The 14200-nt window shown below is 48.6% G+C and overlaps 1 protein-coding gene across 1 annotated transcript; it reads left to right on the top strand.

Moving 5' to 3' along the window:
* The first annotated feature begins 2503 nt into the window (after positions 1-2503).
* Positions 2504-13412, top strand: C7H11orf24 (chromosome 7 C11orf24 homolog). The gene is made up of 4 exons (XM_048458259.3): positions 2504-2633; positions 9971-10168; positions 11174-11339; positions 12016-13412. The coding sequence occupies exons 3-4, from the start codon at positions 11264-11266 to the stop codon at positions 13149-13151; spliced, it is 1212 nt and encodes a 403-aa protein (XP_048314216.3). The 5' UTR covers positions 2504-2633; positions 9971-10168; positions 11174-11263; the 3' UTR covers positions 13152-13412.
* The last annotated feature ends 788 nt before the right edge of the window (positions 13413-14200 follow it).

The following is a 14200-nucleotide window of genomic DNA, read 5'->3' as shown; positions in this document are numbered from 1 at the left end:
CTGATGGCATATCTGTACACCAGAATACTACTGTATACATAATAAACACATTCAAAGCAAAGAAAGGCTTTGCTATCCCCAAGCCTCATCCAGGTAAGGCTTTGCCACTCACATTGGCCTGAGGCACTGGGGTCTTTAACATGGTCATGCCCATGTCAGCAAGACACATTTAATCAGGACTTCATTCCCTCCCTGTACTTCTCCATACTTTTGTTTTAAGACAGTTTCACTGTGTAGCTGTGGCTGCCCTGAACCTTGCTCTGTAGACCAGGATGGCCTTGAACTCAGAGACCTGCCTGCCCCTCCTCAGGAGTGCTGGGATCGAAGTTGTGTGCAGCCACACCTGCTACCTTTGCTTCTCTGAAGAGAGAAATGAGAACAGACACCAAGTTTCACATTCCAGGAAAGGTGTGCACAGAACTACTTCAGGAGCATGGTCACTGAACACCGATATCGTATTTCTCCTTGTGGAACTATGTGGCAGATTAAAACAAACACAAAGCCTCCTTCGGGTGGTTTCAGCAAACCCACACTCTGCCAGGCAAATTCCACATGGCATGAAACAGGTTGAACTGCAGGTGTGCTGGCAACACCATGTGAGGCTTATAGTCTTCCCAGGGTTCAGAGCAGCTTCCATGGGTCCCACACACCCTCAGCAATTTAATCTCTGAGTTCAGGACCGGAGACAGGTTATACAACTAGAAACAGGTCAGGCATGGTGGTACATGCTTTTAATGCTAGCAGAGAAGTAGAGGAAGGAGGATTTCTGTGCATTTAAGACCAGAATGCTCTGTACAGCAAGCTCAAGTTAGTCAGGGCTACAAGGTGAGAACTTATCTCAAAACAAAACAGAACTGGCAATGATTATCAATCACCCTTTACGAACAGTTTAGATTGGGGTGAGGGGACCTAGAAGGGCCTTACACAAATTATGTATGCTGAATGGAGTGGCCCATGATTTTAATCCCAGAACAGGCAGGTAGGAGGCAGGTAGATCTCTGTGAGTTCAAGGACAACCAGATCTAGGCAGAGTTCCAGTACTGCCAGGGGTACAAAAGCAGACCCCGACTCAAAAACAAAACAAAAAAAGTATGTGGTGTGTGGGAGCTCACGTGCAACTCAGTTTCCACCTGGGGTCATTACCGACTTAAAGAAGTCATTTGAGTTCGAGCTTGCTTGCCTGCTCTGCTTTTTTCTTAAGGGCTGTGAGAAAGTTCTGATTAAGCCCATGGGAAAGAGCATTTTTGCCCAGTTGAAAGAGCACATTTTTTAAAAGATGTATTTATTTAAGTATACAGTGGTCTGCCTGCATGCATGCCTACAGGCCAGAAGAGGGCACCAGATCTCATTACAGGTGGTTGTGAACCATGACCTTTGGAAGAGCAAGCAGTGATCTTAACCACTGAGCCATCTCTCCAGCCCAAGAGCACATTTTTCTAAGAACATTTGGGTTGGTGTATGGCAGCCAGAGGCACTCCTCGTTAGAGATTAGAAGCAGCTTAGCTAAATAGGATAACGCACCAGTTTGAGCTGCCTCCCAAGGACAGTGCAGAGAGGTGGTTAGCTGACTGTGCTGCTCTTTGTTCTGCCTTTTGCCTGTAGTATATATGCTGGTTGAGAAATAAACTTGGGGCTGTTTGGTATTAACCTTCGTTCCTCTTGGTCTATCCTATGTTTCTATCTTCATTCCTCTTAATCTAACTTTTCTTCAGTCTCAGCACCCCCTCCCAGGGAACCCCCAGCAGACTTCTGCTGGAGTGTGCTCTGACAGTGGTGGTGGGGGGAGGGGCGGGGTGCCTACAGGTAAGTATGTGCACGCCAGAGGACGTTTCAGATAGTTGCGAGACATCCTGTGGGTGCTGGGAATCAATGCTGAGCCGTCTCTCAAGCCCCAGTCTATTTCAAATTAAAAGCAAGTCCCTCAGGTTTTCCCGTTCGTCCCACTGTCATGCCACGTGTGAAATCCTAAAGTCCTTTGTGAGTCTGTTTCTCAACCTGGAAAATAGAAGCGAAGGTCCTCTTGCAGAATTAAATCAATGTAATACTCTTCAAGTGAAGTGCTGCGCCAGAAACTGGCAGTGCAGTGAGCACAAAGCAAACCTTAGTAGCCATGCCTGAGAGCAGGGACTGGAAGAGCGGCCATAAGGAGTTGAATAGCGGAGTGGGGAGGGAAGTGCAGAAACCGGGCCAAAGAAATCGCCCAGTCCCCCACGAAGCCTTCGAGGGCCGCCCTTCCAAACGAGTACAGCTGCGGTCGCCTGGTCCGAGCCTCTCTCCCGGGCTTCTGGAAATAGCTTTGCACACAGACACAGCCTAGAAATTCCAGGACCGTTCACTTCCGCTAGGTCGACCCCAAATAGTCCTTTCCGGCAAAGGCAAGACCAGGTTGGAAGCCCGCTCCCGAGGTGGGCGTGACATAGACAAACCACGCCCCTCACACCCGGCCGCGCGTGCACAGCGATGGCCTATTGGTCCCGCCTTGGTGACGTCTTTCCGGGGCGGTCCGGGTGGGGCCCGGCGCTCACCCCCGAGCTGAGTTAACTGGGTGTCGCTGCGGTCCACGTCCCCGTGCGGGGCTGAATCGCTGAAGTGGCTACGCTGCGGAGCGAGGGCCACAGGCCTGCCGCGCCCGGGTAAGCGACCGGCGCTGCCGGCCAGGGTACCGTCGTGAAGGTCTCCTGAACCGGTTGGGGATGGACAGCGAGGTGCGGGGCGGAGAAGGGATGAATGGGAATCCGGTATGCTAGGCAGTGAGGAATGAAAGCGAGGAGAAGGAAGGAACGGGCCGAGCCCTTGGAGGAGCATGGATGCGCAGGAGGAAGAGGAGGTGGGCTGACGGCGATCGCCAGCCTGCGAGAGCCCAGGCTGGGCAGTTTGTGAACATTCTATGGACACTTGAGAGTAGGCGAGTCCTGGATCAGTTAGTACCCTAGAAGGTGTTGATCTCAGAAATAGTTGACTCTTTGGGTGACTCAGGCCTGCTCCCCAAATTCTTTGTACCTGCGAGTGAGGAAAATCCATCCTACTCCTCATTTGCCTACTTGCCTGCCTTCCCCTGTGGCCGCTAGCTTGTGCACTAGCGGTCTGACTGGTGCGTAGGAGTCCGACTAGAACTTGCATTACTTAAGCCCCCACCCCCAGGAAGCAGCTCCAGTTTTTCGGTAAAATCAACCAGCAAAGTGCTTAAAATACAGGTTTTCCATTTATAAATTAGACCTGCCTAATGGACAGAGAAATATCAAAACTTGCGTGGCAAGCATTAAGACAGCAGACCTTTGGTACTTTAGTTGTGAAACCTGAACTTCCAGAAACCTGGAGCTAAGCAGTGTAATTAAGATACTATTGATGTTCTGGGGTCATGGGCTCATGCCTGTCCCATGGACACATCCTTTGGGTCACAGGGCAGTGACATACTATATGTAAGTCCAAACAGGTGATGTGTCAGGATTAGGTGGCTCTAGTTTGTCTTGTACTAGCTTTCTCAATCTCCGTTGCTTGGAGTAGATAAAGGATTACTAGTGGTCATTGCCAAGTCTGTACTTCTTGTATGGAATCTGTATGTTAGAAAAAGAAGTTCACCAATTCGAGGTCTAGTTCTATGTGATTTATATATAGCAATCCATACATCTCAGTTCATAAAGGACTAAAGAGTCAAGGAAGATTGAGAATGCAAGATATCAAACACCAGAGGAATTGGGAGGCATCTTAAGGGCACAGTTTAGGAAAGGAATGCCGTTAACACTTGGGGACTCAGACACGTCACCTGGCTGAACTTTGGTAGGAGCAGTCCAGGAAATAAAGACTTAAAGTCTTGTGTGTATAGACATTGCCCTGTGGTCTAAAGGATTTGCCTATGTGGCAGATGGGAATTTGGAACGTTAGATACTGGCCTTCTTGTGTGAGCTGGCAAAAGGCGCCCTGCTGCTTATTCCCTGCAGATTCCTGGGGAACTGATTCCCAAAGAGGAGGGACTCTCGGCGCAGTCTGCATATCCTAGTCTCAGACTTAACACTTAGTGTTTTATTGTCATTTTTTCCTTCTTTATGTGTATGGGTGTTTTATATGCATACCTGTCTGTGCACTGCGTTCATGTAGTGCCCCGAGGGCAAGAAGAAGCTGTCAGATCCTCTGGGACTAGAGTTAACAGACTGTCGTTAGGCAGTGCAGGCCTATAACCTCAGCACTGGGGAGAAAGAGGCAGGGGAATCGGGGGGCTCTCTGTCCAGTCAGTCTAGTCAACTTGGCAAGTTCCAGTGGGTTCATCAAGAGACCTTGCCTCAAAATATATAATATAATATAATATAATATAATATAATATAATATAATATAATAGATAATATATAGGAGGTGGCTGAAGAGATGGCTCAGGGGTTAAGAGCACTTTTAGAAAAATATTTAAAAATATTTTTGCCAGGCAGTGGTGGTTCACGCCTTTAATCCCAACACTCAGGGACAGAGGCAGGCAATTCTCTGTGGGTTCAAGGCCAGCCTGGTCTGCAGAGCTAGTCCTAGGACAGCCAGGGCTACACAGAGAAATCCTGTCTCAAAAAACATTATATATATTCACATTCATATATGGGTGTTTTGCCTCCATGCATGTCTGTGCACCATGTCCATGCAATTCCTGGAGTGACCGGAAGAGGGCATTGGATTTCCCCACAACTGGAGTTACAAATGGCTGTGAATCACCATGTGGGTATTGGGAATCTAACCCTGATTGTGGAAGAACGTCCATTGCTCTTAACTGCTGAGCCATCTTTCCAGTGAGGTTTTACACTGTTCATGGTGACTCATGCTTTTAATCTCAGCACTTGGGAGGCAAAGGCAGGCAGATCTTTGTGAGTTCAAGGCCAGCCTGGTTCACACAGCTTGTTCTAGGCCAGCTAGGACTATACAGTGAAACCTAGTCTCAAAAAAAACAAATAAAATAGATGAGTTCTCAGCATGAGTCCCTGTCTTGGAATTTATTATATAGATCAGGGTGACCTAGAACTTTTGGCTATCCTCCTGACTTTGTTTCTAGAGTACTGGGATACTATATATACACTGCCATGCCTGGGTCTTTATACAGATAATGAGATTACTGAGGTCCAAACTCTGACTTAAGGCTCCCTAAAGTTCTCCAATCAAGACTTACTTCTAGGGCTGAAGAAATGGCTCAGTGGTTAAGAGCATTTCCTGCTCATCCAAAGGTCCTGAGTTCAATTCCCGGCAACCACATGGTGGCTCACAACCATCTGTAATGAGGTCTGGTGCCTCTTCTGGTCTGCAGACATACACATAGACAGAATATTGTATACATAATAAATATTTTTTAAAAAAAGACTTACTTCTAAGCACATGAATGCTGTTCTTTTATTAGTCAGTTTGTAAAGGTTAGTGTAGCTCTCCTTCTGTAACATTGTTTTGTTGACCCAGGAGCCCACTCTGTAGGCAGGGTGGTCTCGAACTTGCCTCTTGCCTCTGATTCCCCAGAGCTGGAATTATAGGCATGTGTCACCATGCCTAGCTCTACATGCGATCTTGACATTAAGACTATTCTTTTGCAAAGTGGAGACAGGACCACGCCAGAGAGATGAAGTCGCAGTACAAGAAGGGCCTTCTTGGCTCTTGTTAGTGGCTAGTTTCTGTTTCTGTGGGAGTGACTTCTAGACACACCCACTGGCTGGGAGTAAGTGATTAAAGTGGCACACAGCAGAAGCTTTACCTGTGGGGCGTTTTAGAGATAGATTTGAACAGCTGCTGTGGCGTGTGTACACTTATGTGTGCATGCATGCACTGCCTGTGTGACTTCCTACACATGTGGCTGCTTGCTTGTATGTGTATGACTGGCTGTGTGCAAGGACAGTTCTGTGCAAGTGGGCTTGTGTGTACAGGTGTGTGCATTTCTGCACATTTGTTTTGGATAGCAGGTTTGTGACAATGCTGGCATCATCAGGGCTTGCCACCTGCTAACGCCACCTATCCTCTGGAAGGTGAGGAGCTGTTTCTCTAGTCTCTGGGCATTGCCATCTGTTAACGCCTGTCCTCTAGAAGGTGAGGCACTCCTGAGTGTACATTATATGTTCCTCAGTGAAATCTGGGCCTAATAGCTCATACTTGCAGTCCCAGCATTTGGGAGGCTGGGCAAGTTTGAGGTCAGTTTGGGCTACATAGTGTGTTCCAAGCCAGCCTAGGTTACAGTGTGAGACCTGTCTCAGCAGCATGGCTCAGAACACACGAGCCTGTACTTCTCTTACAGAGGACCTGAGTTTGGGTCCTAGCACTTATATCTATCTAGTGGCTCACAACTGCTTATAATTCCAGCTTCAAGGTAATCCGATGCCTCTGGCCTCTGGGGCACCTGCACACACACACACACACACACACACACACACACACACACACAGAAATGTACATGAATATGCAAGGTTGAAAAAATAAAAGAACCTTAAGACTCAGTTCCAACAACTCCTCAGGGAGAATAGATCTGCTCAGTGTCCTCTCACGGCAGTACCATCCTGGGTTCTACGAGGTTCCAGTTGTCTCCTAGAAAATGGGTTTCCTAACAGATAAATCAGGTAGTTTCTCAAAAAAATCTCCAGGTGAGGTCCAGCAAGGTGCCTCAAGGGATAAAGGCACTTGCCACCAGGCCTGCCCCTGTGATGGGAGGAGAAAACAGATCTCTGCAGGTTGTCCTTGGACCTCCACACACGATCTGCAGTGCACATGCACCCTGCCAGGTGGTGGCACACACTTTTTAATCCCAGCACTCAGGAGGCAGAGGCAGGCAGATCTCTGTGAGTTCGAGGCCAGCCTGGGCTACAAAGCAAGTTCCAGGACAGCCAGGACTGTTACACAGAGAAACCCTGTCTTGGAAAACCAACCAACCAAACAAACAAACAAAAATCTCCATGACCCCCCCCCATCTCCATGTGCTGTCGGCTGCTCTGTGCCACACTGCCTACGCGCTGAAAGTGCCTTTCATAGATGTTTCCCAAAGGAATCCATGCCATCATACATGTAAACTCATAAAAAAATAATCCAAATCCAGTCCTCAAGATAGTCATTGTTGACATTCACTTCCTGATGCACGCTGTGACCATAAATGTCAAGTCGTTTACACAGGGATGGCACAGTATTTACAGAGCCATTCCAGAGTGTGCTACTGTGAAAAATATCTGTAGATCTCTGGTGTGGTGTGTACTGCAGTGCTCACCCACGAGGTGTGTGTGGAGGCCAGAGGCTGACACTGGCATGTCTTCCTTGATCCCCTCTCCACTGGTTTTATGTAGGCAGGGTCTCTCTGAACCTCAAGTTTGCTATTTCTGCCAACCTAACTCAAAACCCTGGGACCCATCTGTCTCTGCTCCCGCAGTGCAGGGCTTACAGGTTCATGCCACCATGTGTGGCTTTTGCATGAGTGCTAGGGTTCTGAACTCAGGTCCTTGTGCCTGTCCTGTGCAGCAAGCCACCTCCCGGCCTCAGTTGTGTATCAGATTTTTTTAAAAATTCTTTTTCTTTTTTACATTTTTTACTGATATTTATTGGGCTCTACATTTTTCTCTGCTCCCCTCCCTGCCTCTCCCCTCCACCTTTCAACCCTCCCCCAAGGTCCCCATGCTCCTAATTTACTCAGGAGATCTTGTCTTTTTCTACTTTCTACTTCCCATGTAGATTAGATCTATGTAAGTCTCTCTTAGTGTCCTCATTGTTGTCTAAGTTCTCTGGGATTGTGGTTTGTAGGCTGGCTTTCTTTGCTTTATGTTTATTTTTAAAAAAAACTTTATTTAACTTTATTTCATGCGCACTGGAGTTACAGACAGATGCTAGCTGCTATGTGGGTGCTGGGAATTGAACCCGGGTCCCCTGGAGGAGCTGTTAGTGTTCTTAACCACTGAGCCATCTCACCAGCCCTGCTTTATGTTTAAAAACCACCTATGAGTGAGTACATGTGATAATTGTCTTTCTGTGTCTGGGTTACCTCATTCAAAATAATGCTTTCTAGCTCCATCCATTTTCTGGAAAAATTCAAGCTGTCGTTATTATTTTTTTCTGCTGTGTAGTACTCCATTGTGTAAATGTATCACATTTTCCTTATCCATTCTTCAGTTAAGGGACATTTAGGTTGTTTTCAGGTTCTGGCTATGACAAACAGAGCTGCTATAAACATAGTTGAGCACATGTCCTTGTGGCATGATTGAACATCCTTTGGATATATACCCAAAAGTGGTATTACTTGGGTCTCAAGGAAGGTTGTTTCCTAATCTTTTGAGAAATCGCAACACTGACATCCAAGGGGGTTGTACCAGCTTGCATTCCCACCAGCAATGCAGAAGTGTTCCCTTTTCCCCACAACCTCTCTAGCATAAGTTGTCATCAGTGTTTTTGATCTTGGCCATTCTTACAGGTATAAGATGGAATCTCAGAGTTGTTTTGATTTGCATTTCTCTGATGACTAAGGATGTTGAACATTTCCTTAAGTGTCTTTCAGCCATTTTTGATTCATCTGTTGAGAGTTCTCTGTTTAGGTCTATACTCCATTTTTTTATTAGATTATGTGATCTTTTGGTGTCCAATTTCTTGAGTTCTTTGTATATTTTGGAGATCAGACCTCTGTCTGATGTGGGGTTAGTGAAGATCTTTTCTCATTCTGTAGGCTGTGGTTTTGTCTTGTTGACCATGTTCTTTGCTTTACAGAAGCTTTTCAGTTTCAGGAGGTCCCATTTATTAATTGTTTCTCTCAGTGTCTGTGCTGCTAGGGTTATATTTAAGAAGTGGTTCCCTGTGCCAATGAGTTCAGGTGTACTTCCCACTTTCTTTTCTATAAGGTTCAGTGTGGCTGGCTTTATGTTGAGGTCTTTGATGTATCTGGACTTGAGTTTTGTGCATGGTGATAGATATGGGTCTATTTTCATTCTTCTACATGTTGATATCCAGTCATGCCAGCACCACTTGTTAAATATGCTTTCTTTTTTCCATTTGATATTTTTTGCTTTTTTATCAAAAATCAGGTGTTTGAAGATGTGTGGATTGATATCTGGGTCTTCTATTCGGTTCCATTGGTCCTCCTGTCTGTTCTTATGCCAGTACCAGGCTGTTTTCAGTACTGTAGCCCTGTAGTAGAGTTTGAAGTCAGGGATTGTGATGCTTCCAGAAGTTCTTTTATTGTACAGGATTGTTTTGGCTATCCTGGGTTTTTTACTTTTCCATATGAAGTTGAGTACCATTCTTTTGAGTTCTTTGAAGAATTTTGGGATTTTGATGGGCATTGCATTAAATCTGTATATTGCTTTTGGTAAGATTGCCATTTTTACTATGTTAATTCTGCCTACCCAAGAGCATGGGATATTTTTCCACTTTCTGGTGTCTTCTTCAATTTCTTTCTTCAAAGATTTAAAGTTTTTGTCATATAAGTCTTCCACTTGTTTGGTTAGAGTTACTCTGAGATATTTTATGCTATTTGTGGTTATTATGAAGGGTGTTGATTCTCTGATTTCTTCCCCAGGCCTTTTATCATCTATGTACAGGAGGGCTATGTGTATCAGATGTTAACCTGGAAGCCACCGTGTAGCCAAGGCTGACCATGAACTCTTGCTCTTCCTGAATACACCTCCCAACTAAGGTTACAGGCATGTGCCACCAAGACTTCCATCTTTGAACTTCTGTCCAGTTCCTCCTTTAGAAAAAGTTCTTGAGCCTTTAATTCCATCACTTGAGAGGCAGAGGCAGGTGGATCTCTGAATTTGAGACCAGCCAGGTCTGCAGAGCAAGTTCTAGAATAGCCAGGGCTACACAGAGAACCCATGATTTGATAAAACAAGCAAAAGTTCTTGTGTCAGAATTGGCTTCATCAGAAGTTGTAACATTGACAGTTCTGATGCATGTTCTTTCCTGGCAGGAGCTGCTAAGTGCTGCTCCTCCTGGGCCTCCTCACTGGATATGTGTCCCTTGTTCTTCCTGAGCAATGTTGGCTCTCTTTCAACCCTAGGTGTGTCTGGCACTGCGGAGGAGGATCTGCCTCTGTCCTACATGTGCCTCAGCCAATGCCATGGCCTGGGAGTGCCCTGCCCAGCTGCTCTCACCTGCAAAGCCAGACTTAGTATGGCAAGTACAGGATGCCAAGCCCACAGCTGCCCAAGGAGGACATCAGCCTGGCCTCCCAGTCTGCACTGAGCAGATACCTCTGGTGAGTGTCCCAGGTCCTGCCTGTTTGGGGACCAGACAAGGAACCTAGGAAGAGCCCTGGGGTAGTGGGTTTGTAGAGTCAACAGAAAGCCACCCTGAGGTGGCCGGAAGCTCTGGAGCCACAGTTGGCAAAGCACAGCTTGTGGGCTGTGTTACCTGGGATGCCTACTGTGTGAATAAAGTTTTGCATGGGCGGCGGGGGAGGGGGCACAGCCTCTGCCATCCATGGTTGTCTCTTCACTACAGTGGCAGGACTAAGTAGCAGAGATATGGCCTGCATGATCCCTTGTCTAAAATATTTGCTCCCTGGCCCTTTATAGAAAAGGTTGGCTCACCTCTGTCCCATATGTGTAATGAGTGGGCAGTGGGTGCTAAGACCCGGAGTATATTTAGGAAGCTGAGACCCTCCCTAGCCAAAGCTTTTCTCCTTGACCTCACCAGCAGGCTTCCAGCCCAGGGCTGGAGCACAGGAAACAAATACCCTGTATCTGCTGGCGTCTTTAGGGTTCCAGTAGATGAAAGGATTCAAGAACCATCTAAATGCCTTCATCACCATGACCCAGCTGCCTTGCTTGAGCTCACAGCTGAGCCTGAATGCTCCACGTGAAACCTTCCTCTCAGCTCTGTCTCTTCTCACCACCCCACCTTTCCCTCAGGGCAAACAAATAAGACCCACCCTTTATTGGGGAGGAAAAAATTTTACCCTGTTGGCAAGGCTTGGCCTTCTCCTGTTCTAACTCTGGGACCAGAAGTTGAGACTCTGTGAAATTGGGTCAAGTGCTTTAGGCGATGGGAAGCAAGACATGGGCAGGTTGGCATTTCCCTCATGGCCGCTGAGTTGTGTTTTTCCTGGTGCCTGGCCCTGGTCCTGGTCTGAGTACTGGGCTCTGTACATCATGGACCCTGCAGAGCCTGCACAAGAGATGTAGCGCTAAGCCCTTGGTCTCTGGGGAGGCTGTGTGCTGCTGAGCAAACGCCTCTGACCAACTTGCCTTTTTCACCCCAGATCCCTGGGCCAAGCAGAAGGCAACTGTTGACAGCCTGAAGGGCTGGCTGGCTCAGAGACCACCAGCCTTGCTTCCAGCTCACCAGCAAGATGTGGACAGCCCTGGTGCTGGTTTGGATTTCCTCCATGCCCTTATCTAGAAGCCATATAGTGACTGAGGAGCCACGTAAGTGAGAAAGCTGTGCAGCCACCAGGAAGGCCCCAGGAGCCTGAGCTCAGAAGAGAGGCAGCTACAATCCTGCCTTCCCAGGGCGGGGCGGGGCGGGGCGGGGCGGGGCTGTCAGTTGGGGCTGGGCTGGCGGGGCTAGGGTGGAGGGGAGCACAGGTGGGGACCCCAGTGGGACCAAGCAGCAAAGCCCTGTAGATCTGCCCTGTCTTTTTGAGTTCATTTGTTGGAGCATCAATATTGAATGCTCTCCTGCCCTGGCGGGGTCTGTGAATCTCCAAGAATTCCTTCAGACAAGCCTATCCTTGAGGCTAACTAGAATTGAATGTCTGCAGCCACTTTTCTGTACTGGGGCTGAGGTTTACTTTGTTTTCATGGGCTAATCATATAATGTGAGCCTTCTGGCCTGATGCTTTAGGGACTGGATCCACTTCCAAAGTTCTGAAGCCTCCACAGGCTGGAGTCTCTGAATGGGCAAAGGAATCCTTAAGTCAGGTGTAATGGTCAGCTGTGGAGAGGAAAAGAGGAGGCACTGGACTCAAGGGCCACTTCCATCAACACCAGGGCTCTGGTTAGAATATGGTGCCAGCCAGCACAGGGCCAGGAGCTAAGTGACAGCATGTGACCCTGCCTGTGGTTGATAGTATTGTCTTTCTCTCTCCCTTCTGACTTGAAGGACACTTAGTCACAGCCAGGCCATGGTCTAAAGCAGTGAAGCGAAGCATAGTTCCGAGGGCTGATAATACAACGGCCGAGAGAACAGCCATAGTGTCGCCCACTCCTGTCACATCGACCACGGGGACCTGGGCAGCCAGCCCGAACTCCTCCAGAGTGACAGCAGAGATGACAACGCACCGGACAAACATGAGCGCTCCGGCCACCAGAGAAGGCACGACAGGTGGCGTGACCTCCAGTTCCCTTGCACCACCTCCATCATCAGGCCCCGCGACTGTGGGGCCATCGCCACCCACCACCACTGCTGGGCGTCCCTCTCTCAGCACACCTCATGCAGAAGTGCCAAGTACAGATGCCAGCACATCACCAAGAACAGCCACAGTGACAACAGTGGCCCCACATACCACGACTGTTGCTGCGGGCACCATAAACACTAGCGGTCCCACAAGGACTCTGAGTCCTGCCAAAAGCACACCTACTAACGCAGCCACCATGAACCCCATATCCACTTCAGGTGCCCAAACCCAAGGTACCACCATCCAGGTGACAACAGAACAGCCAGTGCCTAGCACAGCTGATAGATCAACACCTAGTCCTTCAAATACCACCCTGAAGCCCACCACCACCCACTCTGTGGCTTCAACGTCCTCGGCAACAGTGACCACCACTCAGATACAAACCAAGGAGCCAACTGCCAGCACAATGCCAGTGCCTCCTACCAGCCCGACCCCTGAAGTGGAAGCCACATCCCTCACCACGCAGCCAAGCCCTGCACTATCTACCCAAGGGATAGGTGGGCCAGGCACACCCCTGACAACAGAGCGGGTGGAGACTAAAGCCACAGCTGGTACTGGCTCTGCTGGGCCAACACCCAGGAGCTCCGGGGACCCTAAGGTGCCAACCACAGACTCGTGTCAGCTCAGCACCCAAGGCCAGTACCTAGTGATCACCCCTGAGCCCCTCACTCCATCTTTAGTGAACAAAATGTTGCTTCTGGTGGTGCTCGTTTTTGGGGTGACCCTGTTCATCGCAGTCCTAGCGATGTTTGCCCTGCAAGCCTACGAGAGCTACAAGAAGAAGGACTACACGCAGGTGGACTACCTGATCAATGGCATGTATGCCGACTCAGAGATGTGAGCCCAGGAGGCCGGCCTCCTCCATGGCCTTCTCTTTTGTCTCAGACCAAACCAAGTGCTTCCAGATCCTTTTGGTGCAATTTCGGAACTGTGCCAGATCGTAGACACACATAGCTGCTGTCAGACCCACTCCAGGAACAGGAGAGAGAGCTGCCTTTTCATAGTTATTTTTTTAAACGATCACATATGCAAGCATGGCCGCGGTCAAAGGGGTGGCTGTTGGCGGGTGAGATCTTGACCAGAATTAAAAGCAGTGACTGATCTCTGTCTGGCTCCTGTGGGTCTGTGTCCTGCCCTCAGTCGCTCCAGGTGCAGCCTTTGTGATCCCTGGGGGCTTCCTCTTGTAACCATGGATATGACATGAGTCCCTGCAGGGCTGCTGTATCCAGGCCACTGTCTTGGCTCTCTCTGATGTCCAAGTGCTCAACAGTGGCTCTCCCAAGTCCTGAGCTGTCCGTTGGTGCTGGCAGTTGGCTACTTAGTTTCTCAGGAGCTGAACCTCTGGAGCCCAACCTGGGTATGAAAGAGCCAAATCCAGCACCATCCATAAAAAAGCCAGCTTGGCCCCTACACACCCTGCTAGTTACCTGGCTTAGCCACAGAAACAGAGGTGGGATAGTTGGTCCAAGGAAAAGTGGTGCCGAATCTCTTGTTCCCAGGCAGAAGCTCAGAGCCTTCTCAACAGGGCATTTCTGGATTCCAGGCACTTGTCATAGCAGTCAGAGGGTATATTGCCATGAGTTTGTCACAGTCCAGCCACCGTCCCCGCGTGAATGCGTGTAACACATTGGGCACCCACCCCAGCAGATCAGCATTCCAGCTCCCATTTTATCGACTGCTGAGGCTCAGTAGTGTCTCATTCTTCAAGGGTCAGGGTCAGGATAAAGCCTGCCTGTATCTGGTTTGAATACTGTTTCTTGGCATTGTGGAGGATGGAACCCAGGCCTTTGTGTATGTTAGGTAAACATTCCTGCTGAGCCGTACCCCAGCTGTGGCCCCTGGTCCTAGGGTCCCAGTTCTTTTCAGTTGCTCTGTATACCAAGCTGATCC

Source organism: Myodes glareolus, chromosome 7, assembly GCF_982192425.1.
Source record: "Myodes glareolus chromosome 7, mMyoGla1.1, whole genome shotgun sequence".
Classification (NCBI taxonomy): domain Eukaryota; kingdom Metazoa; phylum Chordata; class Mammalia; order Rodentia; family Cricetidae; genus Myodes; species Myodes glareolus.
Note: the sequence above shows the minus strand (reverse complement) of the source record. Positions and strands in the feature narration are given on the sequence as shown.